This window comes from Melanerpes formicivorus, unplaced genomic scaffold (genome assembly GCF_026170545.1).
Source record: "Melanerpes formicivorus ecotype bairdi unplaced genomic scaffold, bMelFor1.0.p_v2 SCAF_21, whole genome shotgun sequence".
In the NCBI taxonomy this organism is placed as follows: Eukaryota; Metazoa; Chordata; class Aves; order Piciformes; family Picidae; genus Melanerpes; species Melanerpes formicivorus.
In genome coordinates, this window is record NW_027142373.1 from 2,895,985 (window position 1) to 2,909,525 (window position 13,541).

The following is a 13,541-nucleotide window of genomic DNA, read 5'->3' on the forward strand; positions in this document are numbered from 1 at the left end:
CCAGACTTAAGCTGGACCTGCTGGCCGTCACCTAAGGCTTTGTTAAGCAATCCCACTGCACAAAGTGAGTCCTCAGGCCATCTGCCCCTAGCTGATGCCCTCACAGAATGGTCTGGGTTGGAAGGGACCTCTGAAGGTCATCCAGTCCAACACTTCTGCAGCCAGCAGGGATATCCTCGACTAGATCAGATTGCTCAGAGCCCTGTCAAGCCTTGCTTTGAATATCTCCAGGGATGGGGCCCCAAGCACCTCCCTGTGGAACCTGTGAGATGGTTGGAGCTTACCCTGCAGGATCATTTAGTGGATAGGGTGTTCCTCTCATCCCAGGCTCAGATGCAGTGTTCCTGGCAAAGGTTGTGTAGCTCAGGTGAAGGAGATGTTTAGGCCAGCCTTTGATAGCCCAGAGGATACCACAGGCTCTGCAGCTCTCCTCCTTTCCTCTCCACCCCAGTGCTTGTGTAACTCAGTGAGTTATGCAGGAAAAGACCACTTTGTACCCTCTAGCATCCTTGTTCTGCCTTCCAGCTTGCTTCAACTTCAGGCACAGAACAAAACACTGAGTTAGGGTTTGCATTGAGTATTTATTGAATTCAAACTACCATGATCCTTACACTTCTACAGCTGAAAAAGGAATCAACAAGAGTTAACTTCTAACCCAGTGACAGGCACAGCCATAAAGCAGATGGCATCAAATGAATGGCTGCTGCCCTGCCAAGGCTGTCCAGCTGGCACATCTATATGAAGGAACAGATACTGAAGTACGTGGCTGATAAATGAGTACAAGCAGCAGGTTCAGGACTACATAAATATTTCTTTTTTTTCCTCCTAACTGCAGTATTTTGTTGATGTGTTTCATTGAAGAAAGGATTAAAACAGATAATGATGTTTTCAGAGAGCAAGAGTTTCTCCTACTTGTACATTAGCATGCAAATCATTTCATGCAAAGCATTAAGCAAAACCACATCCCTGTGGCTTTCTAGCCAACGTGGATTTCAGAAGGACAGATCCTGCCTCACCAACCTGATCTCCTTGTATGATCAGGTGACCTGCCTGGTGGATGTGGAGAAGGCTGTGGATGTAGTCTACTTCATAGAATCATAGAATCATGGCTAACTAAGCCATGGCTTCAAGTGCCACATCAAATCCCCTCTTGAACACCTCCAGGGACGGTTAGTCATGAGGTATTGGATGACAGGTTGGACTTGATGATCTCTGAGGTCTTTTCCAGCCTTATTGATTCTATGATTCTATTAACACCAGAATTAGTTCTTTTTTTTCTAGACTGACTAAGCTGGGTTCTTTTATAGCATGAAAAAGAGAAGTATAATTAAAACACAGGCTTTCATCTACGTGTTGATTACAAGCAGTACAACTTTGATAGTTAATGGCTAAGTAAAATCACTCCAGTTTGTGTTCAAGAGGCTTTTGAACCATTATTTATCATGCTGTGACTGATATTTTTTTTCTATCACCCCAATAATTTGCTATATCCAAGATATCTAAAGCTAAACAAACTAACAGTTTGCAGCACTGCAGTTCTGCAATTCCCATCTCTTTTCGAATCAACAGAAACTCCTATCCTCTCTGGTCATTCATGGCACAAAAGGAGTCAAACAAACCAGAGAATCAGGACTACAACAGCAGGCTTGTGCCACTGCCTGTGGTAATCCACAGCACCTCCTGTGTTATAGACTGTTGGTCCTACACCAAGGCCACATTTAAAGAATCAAACCTGGTCCAATGTAGAGTAGGAGCTGCTCTGCTTTGCTTGAGTGTCACTCCAGACTGTGGCTAAAGCATCCCACAGACTTGGGGGTTCATACTGACACCTCTTCAAAGGCAAGAAGCAAACAACAGAAAAGATGGACTTTGCCCACTGCACAAACCATTGGAACACCATTTTTTCCATGAACAAGGGGACAGAGCAGTCCTTCAGCACCCTTCTGAGAGGATCTGCAGCCCTGTGGCACAGCCAGGCAGGGATGGAATGTTTCAAAGGAAACTGCTCTTGTCCCTCACTGATGAAAAACTGCAAGTGCAGGGAAAAAGAAAGACTGGCTCCAGGCAGGACACAGCCTCCCTCTGCTTAGTGTTCTGCTTAGTTTGCTGGTTTCAGTGCTGGACTGTGTTTTGGAGAGCTGAGACCCTTGAGATGGTACAACTCCTCCAGACACAGCCATGACCCTTTTGGGTCCACCATCACTTTCCTATCCTGTTCTGCCCCAAGAAAAGGAAGTGTCTCGTCAGACTGATGCTATCCTTGACAAAGTACCGGGAGTTTAACAAACCAAGCAAAAACTGAGGCACTGAGCCTGAATTCCTGCAAGTCTCCTTGAGAGGTAGTCACAGAGGTTTTTCTGAGCCTTCTAACAATTTCCTTCCAAATTGCCAGCAGTAGCTTTGTGGCTTATTTCACCACATGCCCTGAGGGGAAGTTTTACAAATCAAAGTCGAGGAAAACTCTCACTTGAACTTCCCTTCATGGGCTACTACGGGAAATGAGAGTTAAAAATAAGAACTATGTCTTATTGATAGCAAGTCCAGAGGCATCAACAAGGTGCAGCCCAAATAACTATGAGCCTCAAACACCTTGGCTGCCTACTGATGGCTTTGAAGTTGGAAGAAAGAAATGCAGAGGTCCAGATTCCTCTGTATGTGGCCAGGACTTCTGAAGACACAGCACAGGCCAAAGCAAAGCACACCAGGAGAATGTAAAACCCATTCCCAACCCTTCTCCTTTGTACTGATTCCCTGCATGCTTCAGAAGTCTCACCTGTCTACCCACAAGCTTCATGCAGAGGGGAAATAGCATTGTGCAGAGGGTTTAGAGACTCCTCAAGTCAGAGTCCCAACAGCACATAGGAAATCCAGTTTCTTCCACTTGAACAACTAAAGATACACCAGCAGAGAACATCCTGCCTCACAGAGAGGCTTTACATCAGGAGGCCCTGCTTTAAGTGACCAGCACCTTTATGCTCCCTGTGAAAGCTAAAAATCACAGAATCACAGTATCACCAAGGTTGGGAGAGATCTCAAAGATCGAGTCCAACCTGTCACCACAGACCTCATGACTGAACCATGGCACCAAGGGCCATGTCCAATCCCCTCTTGAACACCTCCAGGGATGGTGATTCCACCACCTCCCTGGGCAGCCCATTCCAAAACGCTCTCCTTGGACTCCTCAGCACAGTAAAAAACCCTCTGAAGAGCCTGCAGTGTGAAGCAGTGAAGCATGTTCTGGAGCAGAACAGGAGACAAACAGCTTCATCCAACAAGCTCTGCTGTCACAGGGTGCACAGCCCTGCTCTGCAGGATGCCTCCCTGAACCCTTGCTGGTGTATTCCCAGTTTTTGAGTTGATGTAATTTATTTCCTGGTGATTCTGACACCATTTCTTATCCATCAACTCTGTAAAAGCTGCTGCATTTCCATTCTGAGATTTGTCATGTTGCCTTTTATAACTTCAGGTCCTGTGACCTGAACTTAGTAACAGTTGACTCTGCACCATCTCATGGAGCCATACACCCAGAACTTGTGTACTGCAAACCCTGATGATGGACAACAGTCTGCCTATAGAGAAAAAGGCAACAATGAGTCGTACCTCAAAGACTGGAACCTGAACTTGTCAAGGACTTCTTCCTGTTTCTTTCTCAAAGGGGCTATTGGCTACCTGCAAAACACATTTAGACTGGAATATTAACTCTGGGGATCCTTTACAGCAAACCACAGAAGCCACGGTGGCTACTGAAGACATCTGACAATGGTTTGTACCATCACTTTGCTTTAGAAGGACAGTTAAGGTCTTTGCAAAACCTTTCATTGTAGCTTCTCCTCTCCATCATGGACATTTCTACTAAATCACTATCTAAAGGCATTAGCAATTCAGACCAAAGCATCAGCAGATTTCCCAAACTGCTTAAAAAGCTGCTCATTTTTTATCTGAAACATAGAATCTTTGAGACTTTTTAGACTAAGACTAATGAAGAGTTGCTGTAGGACTAATTATCTGCAAACCATACTCAGATCTGAGGCCTTAATTTTTCATTGCACTGAGAGAAAGCACAGTGCCACTGGAAAACAACCAGAAGGCAGGGTACAAGGCTTCAGAGAACTGGGCCTTGAACTTATAGATCACATTATGCTTCTCCCCAACAGCCAGGAAGAGCACAAAGCCTCCCTCACAGTGGAGCAGCACCCCAATCTTGGTAGCCTTCACATTGGGCAGGCACTTTTCTACATCATCATGCCAGGATGATATTTTGGAGTTAAACCACTCGATGCACCAGGAGCTGCTGTTCCTGCCCAGGCGGCTATCGGGGCCCTGCCGGTCCATGCTGCCGTAGCAGATCCCAATGCCACAGAAGTTGTTCTGCTGCATTTCCACCTCCCAGTAGTGGATGCCTCTCTTGAAGCACTGGAAGCCCAGCACTTGGGGACAATCCATGAAGCGCTGAGGGTGGTAGCCATAATTCATGGGGGTGTCTGAGACAGCCATCTTGGTGTACTTGTCAGACAGAATCACCTTGTTATGAGCGGTGTTGAAATCCAGGGTGATGTTAGCAGCATCTGCAACAACACAGAGCGAGGAAGGGACTGAAGGCCCCTGCCTAAGCACTTGTTCCTGGATGTGTTTATCTCCCTGCTCTGCTCTCCTCCACAGTATCACAGAATGCCACGTTGGAAGGGACCCCAGGGATGATTCGATTGAACCTTTCTAGGTGACAATGGAGTTGCAATGTGCTGGCCCAGCATCCTGGCAAGCTGAGTCTTTAAATTGACCAATGTAGGGGAATCCACTACTTCCCCTGGGAGATTATTCCAGTGTCCAGTTGTTCTCATAGGGGAACATTTTATTCTGGATTCCATTGGGAATCTCCCCAGGAGTAACTTGTCCCCATAACACCTGCTGGGTTGATCTGCAGCTCTGTTTTACACAGCAGGCAAATGGAGGACAGGTTTCCCTCCCTCCTGCACCCCCAGGGGATTCCTTCCCCAGCCAAACAGATGCTGGGAGAAGAAGAGGATGGCTGATGTGTCAGTGGAAGCTATGTACCATGCTACCATCTGGAATAGCATCTTAAGCAAGCCACTCTGAGCTCATGTAAAAGCCTACATTTCAGGGTACATCATGTTTCAAGGCTACCCTGATACAATCATTCTGTGGGAAAACCAAAGCCACTACTGAGAAAACTTTGTTTGGCTATGGAAAGATACTTGAGAATCAAAGTATCTGGTCAAAGAACCACTTGGAAACCTGCTCTCTTCTCCTCCAAAAATTTCCTTCTTTTATAACAACCTACCAGGCTAACTAAACCCCCTCAAAAGTAGTTTTGTCAGATAACCACAGAGGGCATGTAAGAGCAGGGCAGGAGGTGCAGGAAGTTAATCTTTAAGTAGTGTATCACTGAGTCTCTTACACTGCAAAAGCTCCTCTCTGGGTTTCTTCATGAAGCTCTCCATAAGCTCTTTATTTGAAACAGCAGCTGCAGCACTTGGAGCTCCTGTGGTTGGTGCTGTGTTGGAAGAAGAAAAGAGAGTTTGGTCAGTTGGGAAGAAAGCCTGCATGGGACACCATCCCAGACACGCTCAGCTTGGCTGGACATCTACTGTGCTGCCATTCAGCAGGACCTGGACAGGCTGCAGAGCTGGGCAGGGAGAGATCTCATGAAATACAACAAGGGCAAGTGCAGTGTCTTGCACCTGGGAAAGAACAACCCTGTGAGCCAGGATAGGCTAGGGACTGACCTGTTGGAGAGCAGCGCACAGGAATGGGACCCAGGGGTCCTGGTGGATGGAAGAATGACAATGAGCCAGCAATGTGCCCTTGTGGCCAAGAAGGCAAATGGCATCCTGAGGTGTATTAGAAGTGAAGTGGTTAGTAAATCGAGAAAGGTTCTCCTCCCCCTCTACTCTGCCCTGGTGAGGCCACATCTGGAATATTGTGTCCAGTTCTGGGCCTCTCAATTCAAGAAGGACCTCAGAGAACTGCTTGAAAGGGTCCAGCACAGAGGCACAAAGCTGCTGCAGGCAGTGGAACATCTCCCTGTGAGGACAGGCTGAAGGAACTGGGGCCTGGAGCTGGGAGCAGAGGAGCCTGAGGGGTGACCTCATTCCTGTTGATAAAGATGTGCAGGGGCAGTGTAGGGAGGATGGAGCCAGGCTCAGGGATGTCCAAGGACAGGACAAGGGCCACTGGGGGCAAACTGGAGCAGAGGAGGTGCCATGGTAACAGAAGGGAAAATTTCACTGTGAGGGTGACAGGGCCCTGGAGCAGGCTGCTCCACTCTTGCTGTGGAGTCTCCTTCTCTGGATTAATTCCAAATGTGTCTGGATGTGTTCCTGTGTGATCTGGTATAGGTGATCCTACTCTGGCAGGGGGGTTGAACTGGATGAGCTTTTCAAGGTCCTTTCCAAATCCCTAATGTTCTGCAATTCTGTGATCTAGAGGTGTGAGGTCCCTGCAGGCTTAGAGTGAACAGTAGCTCAGGTTGCTTGAGCTTATAACCCCCCTGTTGTCTCTGGACAACCTCCTTCAGCATTTGATGGCTCTCACAGTGACTAGTAAGAGCCTACTCAGAGCAAGGGTTGGACTTCTGCTAAATACACCAACACTAGTGACCATTACTTACCCTTTTAAGAGCAGTCAATGAAAATTAAGAGTAAATATGCTGGAAGCTTGGACTTACCAACTTTAGGAGCTTTTTTCTTCTCCTCTGGAGAGGAAAAAAGGAAAAAGAGAACTGTGAGTTCTACTGAGACTGAAGGGGCACCGATGGACTGTGGCAGCTGTGACATCATCATCATGGTTTTTCTGAAGCTGCAGCATCGGATGAAGCTGACAGTCCAGCATGCTGAAGCCACATGCAAGTACACTCATACAATCTACTATTTGCTTCCTATTTCACAGGGTCACAAGCCTGGAATAAGCTTCACCTCTAGTCCAGGATGTAGCCTGTTAGGGCAGGTGGTAATAATCCTGTCCCTACAAGGCACACAGATATTTCCCTTGCTTGTTACAACAACAAAACTTCTCATGCAGCAGCAGGAGCTGCAAGTCCGCTCAACTCCAGCACCCCCAGCAGACCCCACTGAGTGCTCCACACCCAGCCCTTGTGAATGGGATGGGCCACATGTCAAGAGCTCAGTGGAAGGGACAGAAGCAGTTTCTTAACACACAGATTTATTTCAAAGGAGAACATGGAAGATCTCCCAGACAGGCCAGAGGGCTGCATTAATGCTGGTATCTGGACAAAACGGCATGCAAAGTCCCAGCATAAGCTGCCATTGAGACTGTCTCCATCATCCCAGCTTCAGACCAGCCAAGATGTGGCCAGCAAAATGTTTAAGTTTGTCATTAGTCACTACTTACTGGTATTTGCCTCCACCTGTGAGGTGCCTTGAATTTGCTGAACGACTTTCTCTTGTTGGGGGAAAGAAAGAAAAGAAACAGAAGGTGAAGAGCTCATGAGCAGGACTCAATGCACACAAAGCCATCAAACAAGCCACCAGATGTTTACTTCAAATGAAAACTACCCTGCAAGAACCAGAGGGAGGGGAGGCTCTGCTTTGCTTTCCAGCCTGCATGGACACAACTATTGTACACCTCAGCAGGCATCCAGCACTGAGCAGCCCCAACCACCCTCCCCTTCTGTGCCAAGATGCTACTGGAGAGAATCCCCAACCCCACCACCACAGCTCCCAGGTGGCAGCTTGTATTCTTAGCTAATGGTAAAGCTGTGGTTAGGAGAGGACAATGGCTAGGAGGGGGTGATGGTCCGGGGGAGGTGATGGTCTTCAGTACTTACGTGCCTTTTTCCCAACAGTTTTGCTTGCAGCAGGTGCTGCAGTGGGTTTAGCTTTCACAGGGGGTGGGTTTGCTGCAATGAAGATATTTTATGTTATGGTTTGCATTGCCAGCAACAGTCATGATTTAGACAGGTTCCAAGCTCATTTTGCAGTTAGCTGGATAGAACTGAAGTGATCCTCAGTGCAGAAGCCAGCCCATGCCCCCGTGCAGAAGATAGTTCTGTTTAACCTGGTAAGTAGAGCTTTGTTCTACACCACTTACACCAGCAGCAGCTTCACAGCTGGGTAACCATAGTCCTAGCACTGTGAAGCCTCAAATCCACATCCTAACAACCAACCCTGCTGCATAAATAATTTACTGTGAGGAATAAAGGCTGAGCTGTGCCAGAAGCCTCTTATATTCTATAGAAGGATGCTACAGCATCACAGCAGCCTTTCCATCTATAGATTAAAGTGGGACATTTTTTCTCTTAGTTTAGCCCAGACTGCAGCATTTTGGTGTGGAAACAGAAGGCTGCAGAAGCTGGAAGACAGGGATTATAGGAACCAAGTCTCCTTGCTGTACCATTTCTTTTAATGATATTTGCACTGGAGGGGGAAGATCCCTCATTGGAACTCAAAGCCATGGCAGCAAATGCCACTTCTCCCACTGATGGGGTACTTTCCACTTTTTTTCTCTCCTTACACTGAGGCACTGATTGCTTCACAGTTTCCTTAAGGTTAATGGCAGCCTGGTAAGTGGAATGCATCAAGTTTTGGTCCATTTCAATTGCGGGAACATAAGCGTCTTTAGTCGATGTTCGTTGCAGTGCTGTTGCTCTCTGAAATTACAAATGGAAGATCTCATGAGGACCACCTTGTGTAGAAGACAGAAAAACCCAACCCGATTGCTTTAAAACTGGGTGGGGGTTGTGCATTCATCTCCAAGGAGCAAAGGCTACAGTCAGACACTATTGACCGTTTTAGGCTGTGCCTTCAAGAAAGGGACAGTTACCGGAACACTCTGGCTGAATGTTTTGGTATTGAAATGAAAACAAAGATAAGTCTAAACTAATTTCATTGGTAGATTGGTAGAATGCAACTTTAAATTTTTAGCTTTAGTTCAGTTTGAATGTCACTCAGTTCAGTCTGTCTTTTTCAGTCTCTCTGAGCAACAGCTGTGTTCTGTCTGTCGGGTGCTGACCTTCAACTAACAGATCAGAAACTAATTCTTGCATACACTTAGAGGTAACAGAATTCCCTCCTTAATAATTACCTTTTTCTCTCTCTCTAACCCTTTTTGGGAAAAAAGGGAGGAAGGGGGAGAAGGGGGATACAGTTGGGGGGGGAACCCCTCTTCTTGGAGGAGGGAAAGTTGTTCTGTATTGCGTTCTTCCCTGTATATTTCTGTATATATTGTAAATATTGTATATTGTGTATATATTAATCTGCATTTCATCCTGCTTGGAAATATAGCTCTTATCCATTTCTGCTTCTCCAACTGAGTTAGCCGTAGTTTCTTTGTGGGGGGCAGAGCTGGGCTTTCTCTCACCACCACATAAATTTATTGGTGTTTCCGCCCAGTCAATAAATTATGTGGTGGTGAGAGAAAGCCCAGCTCTCCCCCCCACCAACTACCCATGGCAGCATTTCATCTGCAACCCATAGGCATAAATTCTCAGCTGAAGCAGTAAGATCTACTAGGCAGCACCACAGCACAGAGGTGAAGCACCTCTGGAAGAGTTCTCTCAGTCACTGGTCCCTCTGCTTGTGGCAGAAGTAGTGGCTGAAGTGGGGGTAGGTAGCAGAGCCCAGCACTCCTTCACTGATAGCTGTGTACTGGTCAGTGCATGCCGTCCTAGCAGGCACACAGCTGCACCACTGGACTGAAGGTGTCTAGAGAGGAGGACTCTGACAGCAGGCTTTGTGATTCTGCAGCCTAGAGACATGAAGGTCTGGATTTGCCTTTAAAGGACATATTACCTTCAAAAACAGAACGTCGTCACCTTCAGTCAGGGCCATCTCAATCTGATCTGTCAGAGACTGAATTTCCTTCTTCTTATTTCCCAGGATACCACAAACATAATCAAACTTATTGTAAACTCTTTTTTCTTCATCTGCAATGACTTTCAAGGTGTTGTTTTCTTTTTCTTCAATTAAAGCTTTAATTTCTGAAAACTCACTTCTGATCAGATCTCTCTTTCTGGAAGCTGTCTCCTGGAGCAGACAAGGACAGACAGACAGCAGTTTCAAAAGGACAGTTTGTGGACAAAATACTGCTTACTACTACTACAAGAAAGCCCTCGAGGAACATGTAGGTTTCAACTACTTGAGCCAGGCACCATTAAATCCATGTATTTAGTTTGGAAAGAAAACTCATTTGTTCCCAAGGAATCCAGACAATCCTCACAGAAGTGCTACACTGGCAGCTCCTCAGTTTCTTGGTCTCTACCACTTGGTTCAGAAAGAATGGTACCTGATGCAGCCCCCAGCACAGATGGCATCCCTGACCATCACCTAAGGGCAAGGATTAGTGGTGATCACTTATGGGGAAGAGCCGCCCCACATTTCTGCACTGCTCACTGATCCTCCAGCTAGGGCTGCAGTGACATGTGCTTGCTGGTGTGACATGAAAGGATGTGTCTGAGCCCCATTAAGGGTTGGGGGTGCCAGCAGTGGGGGTACAGAGCGCTTCCACAGTGGCTGGCTGGCTTGCTTCCATCTCCCACAGAGCTGCCTGGCTCTGCCAAAAATCCTCTTTTTTTGTTCCTTCCCAGTCACATCTTCTCCTGCCGCTGCTGTCACAGGAGCACAGGCACCACCCCCACACGGTGGCCAGCAGACACCAAGCAACCTGCAGGCATTTTGCTGTCCCCCACTTACAGCAGCTTGGCTTTGGTTTGTCTTCACCTTGGTTATCAACTGAGCAGTCCTTTCACTCTGGTTATGCAGCTCCATCAGTTTCTTCTTCAGCACCAACTGCAACAGAAGAAACCCATAAGCACTTCAGAGCAGCATTTGCCATGGCTGCTCTGGGTCAGGCTGTGCTTGTTTACAACAGAAAGTTTTAGCCAACTGTTGTAAGCACCAAGCACTCTTGGTTTAAGATGGATTGCTCCTTACACTTGCCAGGATGTAAAAGTCCTCTCCTGCACATATGGCTTGTGGAGGCAAGACCCTCCCTGTAGCTCCAGCTCTCCCAACAGCAAGATGCCTGCCGTTGACTCACCCTCTCGCTAAGGACTGGCTGTTCTCAGCAGCACAGCAGCTCCCAGTGCTGACAGAGTTACCTTATCTCTCAGGCTGGACTTGGATACTCCCTTAATGCTGCTGTCCACCCCTCTCGTGTAATTGCACTTTTATTGCTCAGTAACCTGCTCCTTCAGATCAAGATGCTGCTAAACTAAATCAGGGAGGACTTCTGAGGGTCAGCATACAGATGGGAGCTTGCCCCCTTCAAGCGTGCTTTTCTCACCAAGGCCCCACCTTCAGCTGTGCTGTAAGACGTGGAGCCCATGTTTTCTTCCCTGCCAATCTGTGGAAAACCTTGTCCTGCCTTTCATCTATGTAATAAGAGATCTCTCTGGGCTACTTTTACAGTTCTTTGCTTCTTAAAGTGATACAGAGCCACGTCTGCCTACAGTCCCTCAGGCAGCCTGGGTACGGCCCCCAGCAAAGCCTGGGCAGCAAGCAGAGGAGGCTGAGAGCTGCTGGTGACCCCAGGAGGTCAGGGCCCTCTCAGTCAGCCCAGCCCAGGGCAGGAGCTGGCAGTCACCTCCCTGACGCCTTTCCGGGCCCCTGGGGCACCATCTTGGAGAGAGGAGGAACACGAAAAGAAGGGCTCAGGCCGTGCTGGTGCCGCGTTGGAGGACAGTAACGGTTTACCAAAGGCAGGAAAGGGATTAGGAGTCCAGGCCTTAGTCCTGCCTCCCCCAGAACTCCACAGCCCACTACCCCAGCATCCGAGGACCTGCCAGACCTTGGGCGAACAAAGAGATGCTTGGGGTACCCCTCGGAGAGTACTTCAGCCCTGGGCAGAGCTGAGAGCTCCCCACTGCTCACCTCAGCGTTGGCTTTGGCTACCTCCAAGGGGCTGGTGTGGCACAGCTTGTGCTCGAGCAGGCAGAGGGAGCAGATGCAGCTGCCATGCTGTGTGCAGAAGAACTCGAAGAGCTTGTCGTGCTTCTGGCACTTGCGCTGCTGCAGGTCGCGCAGCGGCGGGCACAGCTGGTGGGCACGGAAGGCAGGGCTGTCCTGGTGCGGCCGCAGGTGCTCGGCGCAAAAGGAGGCGGTGCAGGTCAGGCAGGTCTGCACGGCCGGAGCCTGCAGGCAGCTGTCGCAAAAGATGGGGGTCTCCTCCCCGCCCCGCTCTGCTGATGCTTCCTCCTCCTCTTCCTCCTCCTGTTTCCCGATCCCGGAGCGGCCCTGGAGCTGCTCCACCACCTTGCACAGAACCGTGTTCTTCTGCAGCTGCGGGCGGCTCTTGAAGGTGGTCCGGCACTGCGGGCAGCTGAAGGACCCCGACAGCCCTTCCCAGGTGAGCTCCAGGCAGCTGGTGCAGAAGTTGTGCCCGCAGGGGATGGTGACAGGGCTGCTGAAGAGGCAGAGGCAGATGGAGCAGGTCAGTTCCTCCTCCAGCCCCTCCAGGCTCATCTCCGACATCGACGCCATTGCCCCAGCTTCTGCTGCCCGGGACACCAGAAACGAAACTGCAGCTGAGGCTTTCCGGGAATCTACGCGGCTGGTCCCCGCCCCTCCAGGAGGGGCGGCGGATCCGGGACCGGCTCCTGGCAGCGACCCGGGACCGACCGGCCCGCCCGCGGAGCTGCCGATGCCCCCGACTCTGCCCCGAGGGACGGCGCCAGGACGGCCAGGACGGGGACGCTGCGGACGCCTCCACGTCCGCCTGCTCCCCCGGGGCTGCTGCCGACTGGATTTACCGTCGAACCATAGAATTGTTTCGGTTGGAAAAGTTCTCTAAGATCACCGAGTCCAACCATCAACCGAAGACCACCACGGCCATTAAACCACGTCCCGAAGAGGCACAGTGCCACATGGGATTTATTTTAGCCTTAAAACAGGTTTTCATGTGTAAGAACTGGAAAAATGCAGGTAAAAGCTTATTGCATATTTAATTGCCAAAGACAAGTCAGGTGCCTGCCTTGGTATTCAAGCCTCAAGGTTTTAGTCGTTCCTGGGATTGTGTAACTTGGGCAGCTCCTAGGTATCTGTTCTTCATCTTCATCTGGAGTGGGAAATATCAACCGAATTCTGTTTCATGTCCATGTCACCATGGCCAAAGGGCACCTCAGGTGGAGAGCCGCTGGTGTTCCTTTTAATGGTAATTTTTTTAAGTATTAGGGAATGGGGAGGCTACTGTGGTGGCATTAATCTTCTGAGACCACCAAAAACTTTGAGGAAAGCACTGAGGTTTGTCTGTTTCAGTGAGTGCTTTGAAAAAGACTCCTGGCCAGATCTCTTGGAAGATTCAATTAAATCTGAGTGGTGACTGTACACCTGCATTGTACAGATAATGCTGACTTCTACCTACATCAGTACCCAGCTCCAGGCTCAGACCCCTTCAGGATGATATATGGAGGGGTTGTATGTCACAGGCTCCAATCCACTGCTTGGTCTTGGTGCAGGAAGGACAACAGGAGACCTTCAGAGCTGCAGTGGCTGTGAGAGGAGTGAAAGCTCAAGGATCACATGTGTAATCTGCGCGAGGGTGGTCAGTTTCTAGATTAGTTTGGCTCC

The 13,541-nt window shown here is 48.9% G+C and overlaps 1 protein-coding gene across 2 annotated transcripts; it reads right to left on the bottom strand.

The window, feature by feature from the left end:
* Positions 1–561: 561 nt before the first annotated feature.
* On the bottom strand, positions 562–12,502 carry TRIM25 (tripartite motif containing 25). Of its 2 annotated transcripts, XM_068151026.1 has the most exons (10): positions 11,847–12,502; positions 10,668–10,763; positions 9,768–10,001; positions 8,491–8,626; positions 7,805–7,876; positions 7,369–7,419; positions 6,686–6,712; positions 5,745–5,849; positions 5,417–5,512; positions 562–4,565 (listed from the first exon to the last, which is right to left on the bottom strand). In XM_068151026.1, exons 1-10 carry the CDS (start codon positions 12,453–12,455, stop codon positions 4,033–4,035), a joined length of 1,959 nt encoding a protein of 652 aa, XP_068007127.1. In that variant the 5' UTR covers positions 12,456–12,502; the 3' UTR covers positions 562–4,032. The 2 variants fall into 2 exon arrangements, with proteins under 2 accessions (XP_068007127.1, XP_068007129.1); XM_068151028.1 differs by lacking the exon at positions 5,745–5,849.
* Between the last annotated feature and the right edge of the window lie 1,039 nt (positions 12,503–13,541).

Excerpts from the sequence above, each read along its gene's own strand:
- TRIM25 (XM_068151026.1), bottom strand. The coding sequence starts at position 12,455 with ATGGCGTCGATGTCGGAGATGAGCCTGGAGGGGCTGGAGGAGGAACTG. Across the intron at positions 8,627-9,767 it reads ACGACGTTCTGTTTTTGAAG|AGAGCAACAGCACTGCAACG; the intron begins GTAATATGTCCT and ends TTGTAATTTCAG. Across the intron at positions 4,566-5,416 it reads CAGAGAGGAGCTTTTGCAGT|ATGCTGCTAACATCACCCTG; the intron begins GTAAGAGACTCA and ends GTGTTGTTGCAG.